Consider the following 16,119-nt stretch of genomic DNA (forward strand, 5'->3'; position numbering starts at 1 on the left):
GTAAATGTGTATGTCAGAGATGTGTGTGAGTTGACTATGCAAACCATTTGAAATGGTTTGCAATTGAAATTTCCAACAAATTAATGTTTCTTAGCTCGTCTGGTAGGCTCGTGTCACTGGGCAGCTCGCGGCTGTGCTTCCCTTTTGTAATCTGTAATAGTTTGCAAGCCCTGCCACACCCGACGAGCGTCAGAGCCGGTGTAGTACGATTCAGTCTTAGTCCTGTATTGTCGTTTTGCCTGTTTGATGGTTCGTCTGAGGGCGTAGCGGGATTTCTTATAAGCGTCCGGGTTAGAGTCCTGCTCCTTGAAAGCAGCAGCTATACCATTTAGCTCAGTGCGGAGGTTGCCTGTAATCCATGGCTTCTGGTTGGGATATGTACGTACGGTCACTGTGGGGACGATGTCATCGATGCACTTATTGATGAAGCCAGTGACTGATGTGGTGTATTCCTCAATGCCATCGGAAGAATCCCAGAACATGTTCCAGACTGTGATAGCAAAACAGTCCTGTAGCTTAGCATCTGCTTCATCTGACCACTTCCTTATTGACCGGTACTTCCTGGTTAAGTTTTTTGCTTGTAAGTAGGAATCAGGAGGATATAATTGTGGTCAGATTTGCCAAATAGAGGGCGAGGGAGAGCTTTGTACATCTCTGTGTGTGGAGTAAAGGTGGGCCTTGAGTTGTTTTTCTCTGGTTGCACATTTAACATGCTGGTAGAAATTAGGTCAAACAGATTTAAGTTTGCCTGCATTAAAGTCCCCGGCCACTAGGAGCGCTGCTTTATGGATGAGCATGTTCTTGTTTGCTCATGGCCTTGTACAGCTTGTTGAGTGCGGTCTTAGTGCCAGAATCGGTTTGTGGTGGTAAATAGACGGCTATGAAAAATATAGATAAACTGTAGACCACACAATCTATCAAGAGTTTATCATGAGATACTCTACCTCAGACGAGGACTACCTCGAGACTTCTTTAATATTTGACATTGCGCACCAGCTGTTATTTACAAGTAGACACAAACCCCCACCGCTTGTCTTACCAGAGGCAGCTGTACTGTCTTGCCGATGCAGCGTAAACCCAGCCAGCTGTATGTTATCCATGTCATCGTTCAGCCACGACTCGGTGAAACACAATATAGTACAGATTTTAATGTCCCGTTGGTAGTATAGACTTATTATTCGGAGCCCATCCAGTTTATTATCCAATGATTGTACGTTGGCTAATAGGACTGATGGTAGAGGCGGGTTACCCACTCGCCGTCGGATTCTTACAAGGCACGCCGACCTACGACCCCTATATCTCCTTTTCTTCTTCATGCGAATTACTGGGATTTGGGCTTTGTCCGGTTTCTGAAGTAAATCCTTTGCGTAAGACTTGTTAAAGAAAATAATCTTTGTCCTGTACGAGGTGAGTAATCGCTGTTCTGATATCCAGAAGCTCTTTCCGATCATAATAGATGGTGGCAGAAACATTATAAACAAAATAAGTTACAAATAACGTGAAAAAACACACACAGTAGCACAATTGGTTAAGATGAACCTGGAGCTGAACTATTTTACCTTGTTTTATTGTGCAGATTCTAGTTTTGATGTAAATTGGTGTACAACTCAGTCTGACTACAAGCTACTACCACCTCAAATACCAGATACAAGTAGATATATTAGTTTGACTTGTTTTTGAGATCATGGTCACTCAATCTACCGCCTCCCTTGCTCTGTCCTTCGCCACAGCTCGTAAAACCAAGAAGCTGAACCGTTTGAAGGGGGTGCAGCAGCCCACCACTGCCGAGCTGACCCCCCATCCTCTCCCAGAGGCCAGGTCGCTGGTCCCCAAGTCCATGCCCCAGCTCACCCCCACCATGCTGTCCCTACTAAAGGCCATCGAGCCAGACACCATCTACTCTGGCTACGACGGCACCCTGCCAGACACCTCCACCCGCATCATGACCACCCTCAACAGGCTGGGGGGACGACAGGTGGTATCAGCCGTGAAGTGGGCCAAGGCCCTGCCAGGTACTGCTGTCTCTAAAATACACTGTTGGAAATCTGCACAGTACCTACCATAGATAGCAGTACTACAGTATCATCTGGGAAATGGAACCTTTAGTAATTTAGTGTTCTGTTATCTTCCCTTGCAGGGTTCCGGAACCTTCACCTGGACGACCAGATGACTCTGCTGCAGTGTTCCTGGTTGTTCCTCATGTCCTTCGGCCTGGGCTGGAGGTCCTACCAACAGTGTGACGGGAATATGCTCTGCTTCGCTCCAGACCTCGTCATCAACCAGTATGTCTCTCTCTCTCTCTCAATTCAAGGCATGGGAAACATGTGTTAACATTGCCAAAGCAAGTGAGGTAGATAATATACAAAAGTGAAATAAACAATAAAAATTAACACTTAACATTACACATACAGAAGTTTCAAAACATATTAAATCTCTCTCTTTCTCTTTTTTTATTTTTCTCTCTTTTAATAAAAAAAAAAAATATATATATATATATAGTATCTGTCTTCAATATGTTTTGGACTATCTGTCTAATCCCTAACATGCCTGTCTCTCTGTCCTCATCAGGGACCGTATGAAGCTGCCCTACATGGCAGACCAGTGTGACATCATCACTAACATGTCTCTCTCTCTCCTCATCAGGGACCGTATGAAGCTGCCCTACATGGCAGACCAGTGTGACATCATCACTAACATGTCTCTCTCTCTCCTCATCAGGGACCGTATGAAGCTGCCCTACATGGCAGACCAGTGTGACATCATCACTAACATGTCTCTCTCTCTCCTCATCAGGGACCGTATGAAGCTGCCCTACATGGCAGACCAGTGTGACATCATCACTAACATGTCTCTCTCTCTCCTCATCAGGGACCGTATGAAGCTGCCCTACATGGCAGACCAGTGTGACGTCATCATTAACATGCCTCTCTCTCTCCTCATCAGGGACCGTATGAAGCTGCCCTACATGGCAGACCAGTGTGACGTCATCATTAACATGCCTCTCTCTCTCCTCATCAGGGACCGTATGAAGCTGCCCTACATGGCAGACCAGTGTGAACAGATGTTGAAGATCTCCAGTGAGTTTGTCAGACTGCAGGTGTCTCATGACGAGTATCTGTGTATGAAGGTTCTGCTGCTGCTCAGCACCGGTGAGTCTCAGCTCCGCTTTTCCTTTGACCTGGCCCACTTGAGTCCATAACAATATGACAACCTATTTCCTGATTGACTGTTATTTGTTGTTGTTGATCATAGCATTGGGACGTCAAAACAAAAGTTTCTAATTTCATCTTATTGTATTTTCGCTCTACATTTTCAACATATAATAGAAGGGGAAGTGCATAGGCATGACTTTTTAATATATATATTTTTTTTATTAAAAATTCTCACCTTTATTTAACCAGGTAGGCTAGTTGAGAACACGTTCTCATTTACTGGGTTATTGAACACATTTCCTGTTATGTTTCCCTTTGGTGCCAAAGGATGGTCTGGAGTAAGACACACAGAGGTTGATATAGTATGTTGTCCCCCCCCCCCACAGTGCCAAAGGATGGTCTGGAGAGTCAGACACACAGAGGTTGATATATTATTTTGTCCTGTCCCCCACAGTGCCAAAGGATGGTCTGGAGAGTCAGACACACAGAGGTTGATATATTATTTTGTCCTGTCCCCCACAGTGCCAAAGGATGGTCTGGAGAGTCAGACACACAGAGGTTGATATATTATGTTGTCCTGTCCCCCACAGTGCCAAAGGATGGTCTGGAGTAAGACACACAGAGGTTGATATATTATGTTGTCCTGTCCCCCACAGTGCCAAAGGATGGTCTGAAGAGTCAGGCAGTGTTTGATGAGATCAGGATGTCCTACATCAAGGAGTTGGGGAAGGCCATCGTCAAGAGGGAGGAAAACTCCAGCCAGAACTGGCAACGCTTCTACCAGCTCACCAAGCTTCTTGACTCCATGCACGAGGTACACATTATACTTCTTCAATTTCCTCGCTTTTATTTATTTATTTTTCGTATATTTGTTATCACTTATTTTATCGTCATTATTATTATTATTATTATTATTATTATTGTAGGCCTATTTAATAATCTAAACCAGTTCTTTAAATATGCAAAAAAAAGTTTTGTTTCATTTTGTTAAGACTTTTTCGTTGGCTAAATTAAGTTCTTTCTTTTTAGTTTTGTGGGCCATATTTAGTTTAAGATGGGTTAAAACTAGGCCTCTTGTAAAATAAATAGCATTATCCTATGTTGGGTAGGCACTCACCTTTTGTTGGTAATTGCTGCAATATAGGCCTGTTCAAGGTTTAAACCAGTTCTTTAAATATGTAAGAACTGTTTTGTTTCCTTTGGTCAAATTAAGTTCCAACTTTATTGTTGTCTGCCGCAATATAATACAGTTACCAGTAGTCTCTTTATTTATTTGTTACCAGGTAAGTTGACTGAGAACACGTTCTCATTTGCAGCAACGACCTGGGGAATAGTTACAGGGGAGAGGAGGGGGATGAATGAGCCAATTGTAAACTGGGGATTATTAGGTGACCGTGATGGTTTGAGGGCCAGATTGGGAATTTAGCCAGGACACCGGGGTTAACACCCCTACTCTTACGATAAGTGCCATGGGATCTTTAATGACCTCAGAGAGTCAGGACACCCGTTTAACGTCCCATCCGAAAGACGGCACCCTACACAGGGTAGTGTCCCCAATCACTGCCCTGGGGCATTGGGATATTATTTAGACCAGAGGAAAGAGTGCATCCTACTGGCCCTCCAACACCACTTCCAGCAGCATCTGGTCCAGGGACTGACCAGGACCAGGACCAGGACCAACCCTGCTTAGCTTCAGAAGAAAGCCAGCAGTGATATGCTGCTGGTCTTAGGGCTACTCGCACTCAAACCATGAAAAGGAAAAAAACAAGAGGATGAGGGTGAGATGTAAAACTTAATGACGCCACATGATAACCTGTTTGTATTTTCCATATAAACAATGACTTACTCTTTGGCTATTATTTGGTTTAGCTACTGCAGAAGATGTTTTAGGCCTAACAGAGTTACTGCTTTAATCTAACAGTATAATACTTCTCTTTATAAAAACAGAAATCTGATCCAAAATGTACAAATTAGCCTCCTCCTGTATACCTATCTGTATAGCTGTTTATCAAATCTCATTTTTATTTGTCACATGCTCTGAATACAACAGGTTTAGACCTTACCGTGAGATTCTTACTTACAAGCCCTTAACCAACAATGTAGTTTTAAGAAAAATAATAGCTGCGAAAATATTTACTAAATAAAAAATAAAAAATGAAATACAAAAAAGTTATACAATTAAAATAACAATAATGAGAGGGTACCGGTACTGAGTAAATGTGCGGGGGTACAGGTTAGTCGAGGTAATATGTAGGTAGGGGTAAAGTGACTATGTATAGGTAACAAACAGCGAGTAGCAGCAGTGTAAAAACAAAGAGGGGTGGGGGGGTCAATACAAATAGTCCGGGTGGCCATTTGATTAATTGTTTAGCGCAGCCTTATGGCTTGGGGGGTAGAATCTGTTAAGGAGCCTTTTGGACCTAAAACTTGGCGCTCAGGGTCTATGACCTGGGTAATGCAACCGGTCAGGATGCTCTCGATGGTGCAGCTGTAGCACTTTTTGAGGATCTGGGGACCCATGCCAAATCTTTTCAGTCCAGTCTCCTGAGGGGGAAAAGGTGTTGTCGTGCCCTCTTCTGACAAGTACAGAGCCTTCAGAAAGTATTCACACACTTTGACTTTTTCCACATTTTGTTGTGCTACAGCTTGAATGTTAAATGGATTCAATTGATATATTTTTGTCACTGGCCTACACACAATACCCCATAATGTCAAAGTGGAATTATAATTAAAGTGAAAAGGAAATGCTGAAATGTCGTGTGTCATAGTATTCAACCCATTTGTTATGACAAGCCTAAATAAGTTCAGTAGTAAATATTTGCTTAACAAGTCACATAATAAGTTATATGGACTCACTCTGTAATAATACTGTTTAACATGATGTTTTAATGACGACCTCATCTCTGTACCCCACACATACAATTATCTGGAAGGTTCCTCAGTCCAGCAGTGAATTTCAAACACAGATTCAACCACAAAGACCAGGGAGGTGTTCCAATGCCTCGCAAACAAAGAGCACCTATTGCTATATACAGACATTGAATATCCCTTTGAATATGGTGAAGTTATAATTTACAATGTGGATGGTGTATCAATACACCCAGTCATTACAAAGATACAAGCGTCCTTCCTAACTCAGTTGCCGGAGAGGAAGGAAACTGCTCAGGGATTTCACCATGAGGCCAATGGTGACTTTAAAACAGTTCAAGTTTAATGGCTGTGATAGGAGAAAACTCAGGATGGATCAACAACATTGTAGTTACTCCGCAATACTAACTTAATTGGCAGAGTGAAAAGAAGGATGCCTGTACATAAACAATATTCCAAAACATGCATCCTGTTTGCAACAAGGAACTAAAGTAATAATGCAAAAAATGTGGCAAAGCAATTAACTTTTTGTCCTGAATACAAAGCGTTAAGTTTGGGGAAAATACAATACAACACATTTTTGAGTACCACTCTCCATATTTTCAAGCATGGTTGGTGGCTGCATCACGTTATGGGTATGCTTGTTATCATTAAGGACTGGAGAGTTTTTCAGGATAAAAAAAAGAAACGTAATAGAGCTAAGCAAAATCCTGGAGGAAAACCTGGTTGTCTGCTTTCCACCAGACACTGGGAGACAATGTCACCATTCAGCAGGACAATAACATAAAACACAAGGCCAAGTCTATACTGAATTTGCTTAGTAAGAAGACGGTGAATGTTCCTGAGTGACCATGTTAGTTTCGACTTAAATCTACTTGAAAATCTATGGCAAGACCAGAAAATGGTTGTCTAGCGATGATCAACAACCATTTTGACAGAGCTTGAAGCATTTTGAAAAGAATAATGGGCAAATGTTACACAATCCAGGTGTGGAAATCTCTTAGAGACGCAGAAAGACGCACAGCTGTAATCGCTGCCGCAGGTGCTTCTACAAGGTATTGACTCGGGGGGGTGTGAGTACTTATGTAAATGAGATATTTCTGTATTTAATTTTCAATACATTTGCAAACATTTCTAGAAACATGTTTTCACTTTGTCATTATGGGGGTATTGTGTGTAGATGGGTGAGAAATCATTTCTGAAAGCACTGTATAAAGTAATGCATGTTGATGTCGGGAAGCATGGCTCTGTCTCTTTAGGGCTGGCTTCTCTTCCTTTATATATAATACAAATATATTAATACACTATATATATATATATATATATATATATATATATATATATATATATATATATATATATATATATATATATATATATATATATACAAAAGTATGAGAACACCCCTTCACATTGGTCTATTCGGCTATTTCAGTCACACTCGTTGCTGATGGGAGTATACAATTAAGCACACGGGTATGCGATCTCCATAGACAAACATTGACAGTAGAATGGCCTTACTGAAGAGCTCAGTGACTTTCAACTTGGCACCGTCATAGGATGCCACCTTTCCAACAAGTCAGTTCGTCAAACTTCTGCCCTGCTAGAGCTTCTCCGGTCAACCGTAAGTGCTGTTTTTGTGAAGTAGAAGCGTCTAGGAGCAACAATAGCTCAGCCACGAAGTGCTAGGCCACACAATCTCACAGAACGGGACGTGTTGAAGCGTCTTGCGTGTAAAAAAAATATAATGTTCTTGGTTGCAACACTCACTACCGAGTTCCAAAAGGTCTCTGGAAGCAGTGTCAGCACAAGAACTGTTTGTCGGGGGCTTCATGAAATGGGTTTCCATGGCCGAGCAGCCGCACACAAGCCTAACATCACCATGCGCAATGCCAAGCGTCAGCTTGAGTGGTGTAAAGCCCGCCGCCATTAGACTCTGGACCAGTGGAAACGCGTTCTCTGGAGTGATGAATCACGTTTTGCCATCTGGCAGTCCGATGGATGAATCTGGATTTGGCAGATATCAGGAGAACGCTACCTGCCCCAATGCATAGTACCAACTGTAAAGTTTGGTGGAAGAGGAATAATGGTCTGGGGCTGTTTTTCATGTTTTGGGGTAGGCCCTTTCCTGTTTCTTCATGACAATGCCACAATGTACAAAGCGAGGTCCATACAGAAATAGTTGGTATAGATCGGTGTGAAAGAACTTGACTGGCCTGCACAGAACCCTGACCTCAACCCCATCGAACACCTTTGGGATGAATTGGAATGCCGACTGCGAGCCAGGCCTAATCGCCCAACATCAGTGCCCAACCTCACTAATGCTCTTGTGGCTGAATGGAAGCAAGTCACTGCCACGATGTTCCAACAGTGGAAATCCTTCCCAGAAGAGTGGAGGCTGTTATTGCAGCAAAGGGGAGGACCAACTCCATGTTAATGCCTCTGATTGTGGAATGAAATGTTGGACAAGAAGGTGTCCACCACATAGTTTGTCACGTAGTGCCTGACGCGTTTAGTACTCATATCTCCGACAGCTGAACCGTGAGGTGGACAGTTATTGTTTTAGGAAAGTGAAAAACAGACCCGTGCTGGTTCGGTTTTCTTTTTCCATCAGTCTTTTCGTAACACGTCTGACTGTCCTCCGGTCCATTCGGAACAGGTCTGTTTAGGAAAATAGATATATTTGCGAAAGCCACACATTCATTTCCCCCGTGCGTTTACTGTGAACACTGAGGCTGTGCCCGCTTTAAGTTAGATTGAACAGTGGTCAGGTAGACTACTGTGGCTATTTGATCATAATGTAGTTCTATCAGAGTGGCCTACCATCAAAAACAATGGAATAAAATAAATCCCACAACATTAAAACATGGAAATATCTGTTCTGTTGTTCAGCCTGCAGTAGCAGACAATGTGTGGTGTTCAATGTAGGCCGACATTCCATGAGACTTTAGAAAAAAATCATGCAGGGCTTGACATGAACCTGTTTATTCACTTGTCCTTCAGACAAGGAGGTGACTGAAAATGTTGTTTTTTTGCAATAAACCACAAAATAAAATCATTATTATTCCCATACCATTTTTTTTTTTTACAGAGAATCAGACAAATTATGCTACCCTCTTACACTCTACCTATTGGCTACTTAACTTATTCAAGCCTGTCTCAAAGCATGCTGCCTCCTGGTGGTCTGGAGCACAATGCTGCCTCCTGCTGGTCTGGAGCTCAATGCTGCCTCCCGGTGGTCTGGAGCTCAATGCTGCCTCCTGGTGGTCTGGAGCTCAATGCTGCCTCCTGGTGGTCTGGAGCTCAATGCTGCCTCCTGGTGGTCTGGAGCTCAGTACATATAAGATTCATGTTTCTGTACACATGGCATACAGCTAGATATAAGATTAATGTAGGAGTATGAGTGGGTTGTGAACAATGATATGAGAAATGGTGACAATAATGTTGCAGATGTTGGGACACGATGTGTTGTCCTGTCCTGTCATTATTATGTTTGTTTTAGTGCCTTTTCTCTCCGATCTACACTAAGAACATTTCTGTGACCAACACAATAGATAGACATGTGAAATGTTCTGCTTCCCTCTAGATGGTTGGTGGGCTATAAATAGACATGTGAAATGTTCTGCTTCCCTCTAGATGGTTGGTGGGCTATAAATAGACATGTCAAATGTTCTGCTTCCCTCTAGATGGTTGGTGGGCTATAAATAGACATGTCAAATGTTCTGCTTCCCTCTAGATGGTTGGTGGGCTATAAATAGACATGTCAAATGTTCTGCTTCCCTCTAGATGGTTGGTGGGCTATAAATAGACATGTCAAATGTTCTGCTTCCCTCTAGATGGTTGGTGGGCTATAAATAGACATGTCAAATGTTCTGCTTCCCTCTAGATGGTTGGTGGGCTGCTGGATTTCTGCTTCTACACGTTCGTCAACAAGTCACTGTCGGTGGAGTTTCCAGAAATGTTAGCAGAGATCATCAGCAACCAGTTACCAAAATTCAAAGCCGGGAGCGTCAAGCCCCTCCTCTTCCACCAGAAATGACTGTGTGGCCGTGTCCACCACCGAGACACAATGCCTTAAAATCCCCTCACCTTCCCCTGACAGAGGGAGACAGGGAAGAAGAGAGGCTGTTTTGGGAGAAATGATACAATGTACAGGGGTTTGCTGATTTTGGGGGATGAAACGAGCGCCATCAAGGAGGAAGGAGAGATTTGTCAAGAGGCAGAAGACGAGACGGAGAGAGCAGAGGATTTTTGTTTTGTTTAACATCAATGGTCTCTGATCCAGTTAATAGAATACATGTTTTCATAAGTTGAAGTATAATCAAGGAATGAACTAAACTAACCCTTTGTGTTTTCTCAGGTGTATGACCCGCAGAACTTAACAATATCTAGATGAAATAAGTATCTATATACAGATTATTAAGATGATGAAGATGTCTTACGTTTCTGCTGCCACAGTATATACAGTTTATTATACAGCTCATTTTCTTACCTCGGCAAAGGTAACACTATAACTATCTTGTAATGTTAGTCAACAGGTTAACCCACTGTGTAGTCCTCTACCTTTTGCTGTTTTTAGGACGTTGTTGTAACAGAGTTCATTATTCAAAATCACATGACGTTTTGTGTTCTTCGTCACTGTCATTTCCCTAACGCATGTTGCATTCAGTCAGGCTTAACGTGATGAAATTGTTTTATATAATGAAAGCGTACAGTACACAGTTCACAGAGCTATCTTTGTGTACGTTAAGCTACCTGCTGGCTGCCAGGTTTACACACACACCGTCGATCAGAAAAAGGGAAAAGGGGGTAGGGGGGGAAGTGCCTTTTTTTTAGCTTAAAGTCTGGTTTTAGCCGTTCTCTCTCTGACTGTCCGATGATGTTCTTCTTTCACCATCACGGTTGACCCTCATGGGATGGTTTTGTTTCTATTACATGCCGTTGCAGTCAGTTTTCCTTTGTAAAATGGCTGCCGTGTTAGTCTGCTGCTATTGTAGCTCCGTTATGGCTCCTCGGTGTGAACTATAACAATAAGATCAGTAGATTTAAATAATACTCCCAATCTGCATTCAGTATTCACCTGATCTCTTGTACACGTCTCATTTCTAAATACAATTTTAGTATAATGACCCCCCCTACCATTATGAGAGAATGTGAAAGTACATAGTAAAGAACATGGCTTTAACTCTGTTAATGTTTGTAAAAGGAAGCTATTAATTGTCACCTTTTTGAGCTTATTTTTGTCAGCAAAAGTACTTTTGTCCATCGATGAACTAATACCCTCTTCCTGTTGCTTTTGTTTTAACTGTTGTTTTGCTAGTTGTTGTTTTTTGCCCATTTGACATTATTGGAATGTGTCTGAGAGAGCGATGCGTCAGCCAATCAAAAATGGAGAGTGCAGATTCCACCACAACAGTGTTGACCCTCAATACTCTACATGCTGGTTTCTGTATGAACACACTGGTGTTTGAATGGATAGTAGAGTGGTGTGTGTGTGTGAATGAAACATGGGTAACTTGTCATTATTCTTCCTTATATCGCTTACATTCTGGCAACAGTGACATATCACTGACATATCACTGACATATCACTGACATATCACTGACATATCAGACAATTAGACAATTTTATGAGATGAAAACCAGCAATGCACAGGGGGTTCTGGAGAGGTGGACACTGATGGACCCTTCTCTAGGACAACCTCCCATTGCTGCTCACACAACAACCCCTTACCCACCCAGGCATCTTGCTTACAACATCTCAGCTCTTATTGTTTCTCTCTCGCACTCTGTGTGTGTGTGTGTGTGCTTGCGCGTGTGCGTGACACAAAGGTTTTCCAGTAAAGCACTTAGTACTAACTTCGTTCTCTGTCATCTTGTTTCTCACTCAAACTGTGAGCACGTCACAAATTACTCCCTGTTCCCTTTGAAGTGTGTTACTTTTGACCAGGGCAAGGCTCTGGTCCAAAGTAGTGCACAAAATAGGGAATAGGGTGCTATTTCAGACCGTAGTCTGTAGCTTAGTGGATGAGGAGGGGAGAGACATAAACCAGGATATATTTTGACCCGGCAACAGAGGACTGGGGTTTCCCACCCCTGTTCTAAGGAGAAATGGTTTTCTTCTAAAAAAAAAAACATGTTTTCATTGTAATGTAATTGGGGTTGTCACATTCCGTACATTTGAAAGGAATTTGTGAGAATTGTTAACCCGAGACCTGAAGCCATTGAGAAGGTGGGATGTGTTCTAACTTAGCTAACCTGCGTTTAAAAAAATGCCATGCTAGTTATTTGTTTGTTGTTATTGGGTCTATTTACATGTTGGAAAACTGACTACTCTTATTTTCAGATTTTTCATACATGATGCCAACATCTAATAAGAAGCTCTACGTTAGTGATTCTTAAGAACAACTATACCATACTCAGGTTGTTGTCATTGGTTAAAAGTGTATGTGGTCATCTATGTTCACTGATGAAACTGTTTAAAACCAAATATTTTTCAGTTTTGATTCCCGGAGTGTGTTTTTCTGACAACGAATTAACAGTCAGGTTAAATAAAAGCTCTCCTGGCCGTTCAGGTACGTTAGTTTTATGCATACTGGACATGCCAAAATCATTTAGATTTTTCACACTACTTGATTAACCATCGTTAACTTCCCAATCTATCCTAAAGGAAAACATTTATTTTCTTTCAATGGTGATACAAAAGTAGTTCGATAAAATTAGTAAATGAATTCTCCCCATTTTTAAACTGCTTGTGGATTTCCTATGGGTTACTTTCACATTCAGTGTGGCTGTAAATCATTCTCTGCTGTTGCCTTTCATATAACCGGTATGAAACCACAAACTACTCACCTCCCCTTATCCAAAAATGTATTGGTCTCTGTGGAATTGTATTGTGCAGTACTTTTTTCTCTTTTTTTTTTACAAGAAAATCTGAAAATATGCAAATAGAAATGACAAATACCTGAGTTACATGTGTTGCTCTAAACAGAGATTATAGACATGTACTGTCATTTTATTTTCTTTCTTTTCCAATATAAGCTATTTTAGACAGAAAATGTTCACTTTAGTGAATGAACTCTGCAGGACAGATTTTCAGGAACACTTTCAAGTGTCAATATATACCATTTTTGATTTAGCCAGAGTTCCAGTATATTAGATTGTCTAACAGGTGGCCAAAGCTAATCCAGACTCAAAGTTTCCCTGTAGTTTCAGTAGCTCTTGGAACGACAGACGTACAGGACTGTCCTAGAACACATTTTATATGTATTTTTGTGTGTACTAATATTATGAATATAGTAGTCAGTCAAAAAAAAACTTCACACAAACTGTTTGTGAAAGTAATCAACCAGCTTTGAACCTGACAATTTGCACTACCCCAAATATTATTTTGAAATTCTATTTTGTATAAAAACAGACGTTCACTTTTGAAACGTATTATCAAGGGCAGAATGATGATGATGATGATGATGATCTGGTATATGCTTTCCTTTGAAGATGACTTGTTTAGCTTATAGACTATTTCAATTATGTACATATAACCCAATGTAAAGAAAAACAATGTGTTGTATTACTCCCACAAATAATAATAATTTTCTATATCTGTATTATTGCTCATCTGTAGTAGGTCATGTTGATGCTTTTCCTTCCATTAAATGTTGAACTACGTCTTCGTTGTGTGTGGTACCTTTTTTCAAAACAAGAAATTGTATGCACATCAGAGTCCCTGGGTTCGCGCCCAGGCTCTGTCGTAACCGGCCGCGACCGGGAGGACCGTGGGGCGACGCACAATTGGCCTAGCGTCGTCCGGGTTAGGGAGGGCTTGATCGGTAGGGGTGTCCTTGTCTCATCGCGCACCAGCGACTCCTGTGGCGGGCTGGGCGCAGTGTACGCTAACCAAGGTGGCCAGGTGCACGGTGTTTCCTCCGGCGCATTGGTGCGGCTGGCTTCCGGGTTGGATGTGCGCTGTGTTAAGAAGCAGTGCGGCTTGGTTGTGTTGTGTATCGGAGGACGCATGACTTTCAACCTTCGTCTCTCCCGAGCCCGTACGGGAGTTGTAGCGATGAGACAAGATAGTAGCTACTACAACAATTGGATACCACCAAATTGGGGAGAAAAAGGGGTAAAATTCAAACAAAAAAAATTAATAATAATTGTATGCAGATTAGATTGATCATGTTAACTCACTTTTTATCTGAATAATGAAAAAAGTCACCTTGTTGTCAGATATACTTTTAATAATCACATGATGACGATAAGCACGGGTTCATCCAATAAAGTGGCTTTTCCTTTCTGGGGCTTATTGGTTTGGTTTGTATGACCTTTTTATTATTCTTTAACCTTTATTTAACCTTTATTTAACTCGGCGAGTCAGTTAAGAGCAAATTCTTATTTACAATGACGGCCTACACCGGCCAAACCCGGGCGACGCTGGGCCAATCACGGCCGGTTGTGATACAGCCTGGATTTGAACCAGGGTCAAGGACGCCAGAGGGCAAAAATCAGTTAACCACCTAACTGAGGAACTCAACTTAACCTTGCGCAATACCCTAGATGCAGTTGCACCCCTAAAAACTAAAAACATTTCTCATAAGAAACTAGCTCCCTGGTACACAGAAAATACCCGAGCTCTGAAGCAAGCTTCCAGAAAATTGGAACGGAAATGGCGCCACACCAAACTGGAAGTCTTCCGACTAGCTTGGAAAGACAGTACTGTGCAGTACCGAAGAGCCCTTACTGCTGCTCGATCATCCTATTTTTCTAACTTAATTGAGGAAAATAAGAACAATCCGAAATTCCTGTTTGATACTGTCGCAAAGCTAACTAAAAAGCAGCATTCCCCAAGAGAGGATGACTTTCACTTTAGCAGTGATAAATTCATGAACTTCTTTGAGGAAAAGATTATGATTATTAGAAAGCAAATTACGGACTCCTCCTTAAATCTGCGTATTCCTTCAAAGCTCAGTTGTCCTGAGTCTGCACAACTCTGCCAGGACCTAGGATCAAGAGAGACGCTCAAGTGTTTTAGTACTATATCTCTTGACACAATGATGAAAATAATCATGGCCTCTAAACCTTCAAGCTGCATACTGGACCCTATTCCAACTAAACTACTGAAAGAGCTGCTTCCTGTGCTTGGCCCTCCTATGTTGAACATAATAAACGGCTCTCTATCCACCGGATGTGTACCAAACTCACTAAAAGTGGCAGTAATAAAGCCTCTCTTGAAAAAGCCAAACCTTGACCCAGAAAATATAAAAAACTATCGGCCTATATCGAATCTTCCATTCCTCTCAAAAATTTTAGAAAAGGCTGTTGCGCAACAACTCACTGCCTTCCTGAAGACAAACAATGTATACGAAATGCTTCAGTCTGGTTTTAGACCCCATCATAGCACTGAGACGGCACTTGTGAAGGTGGTAAATGACATTTTAATGGCATCGGACCGAGGCTCTGCATCTGTCCTCGTGCTCCTAGACCTTAGTGCTGCTTTTGATACCATCGATCACCACATTCTTTTGGAGAGATTGGAAACCCAAATTGGTCTACACGGACAAGTTCTGGCCTGGTTTAGATCTTATCTGTCGGAAAGATATCAGTTTGTCTCTGTGAATGGTTTGTCCTCTGACAAATCAACTGTAAATTTCGGTGTTCCTCAAGGTTCCGTTTTAGGACCACTATTGTTTTCACTATATATTTTACCTCTTGGGGATGTTATTCGAAAACATAATGTTAACTTTCACTGCTATGCGGATGACACACAGCTGTACATTTCAATTAAACATGGTGAAGCCCCAAAATTGCCCTTGCTAGAAGAATGTGTTTCAGACATAAGGAAGTGGATGGCTGCAAACTTTCTACTTTTAAACTCGGACAAAACAGAGATGCTTGTTCTAGGTCCCAAGAAACAAAGAGATCTTCTGTTGAATCTGACAATTAATCTTAATGGTTGTACAGTCGTCTCAAATAAAACTGTGAAGGACCTTGGCGTTACTCTGGACCCTGATCTCTCTTTTGAAGAACATATCAAGACCATTTCAAGGACAGCTTTTTTCCATCTACGTAACATTGCAAAAATCAGAAACTTTCTGTCCAAAAAT

General features: G+C 41.7%; 1 protein-coding gene across 2 annotated transcripts in view; it reads left to right on the forward strand.

The window, feature by feature from the left end:
* The window catches only part of LOC139366530 (nuclear receptor subfamily 3, group C, member 1 (glucocorticoid receptor)), a 63,293-nt gene extending 49,606 nt beyond the window's left edge, over nucleotides 1-13,687 (forward strand). For both annotated transcript variants that reach the window (XM_071104135.1, XM_071104136.1), the window contains exons 6-10: nucleotides 1,731-2,012; nucleotides 2,138-2,282; nucleotides 3,019-3,149; nucleotides 3,809-3,966; nucleotides 9,907-13,687. In XM_071104135.1, the coding sequence (XP_070960236.1) occupies nucleotides 1,731-2,012; nucleotides 2,138-2,282; nucleotides 3,019-3,149; nucleotides 3,809-3,966; nucleotides 9,907-10,059 (869 nt within the window). In that variant the 3' untranslated portion in view covers nucleotides 10,060-13,687. The remainder of the gene's footprint in view (nucleotides 1-1,730; nucleotides 2,013-2,137; nucleotides 2,283-3,018; nucleotides 3,150-3,808; nucleotides 3,967-9,906) is intronic.
* The last annotated feature ends 2,432 nt before the right edge of the window (nucleotides 13,688-16,119 follow it).

Source organism: Oncorhynchus clarkii, chromosome 14, assembly GCF_045791955.1.
Source record: "Oncorhynchus clarkii lewisi isolate Uvic-CL-2024 chromosome 14, UVic_Ocla_1.0, whole genome shotgun sequence".
NCBI lineage: Eukaryota > Metazoa > Chordata > Actinopteri > Salmoniformes > Salmonidae > Oncorhynchus > Oncorhynchus clarkii.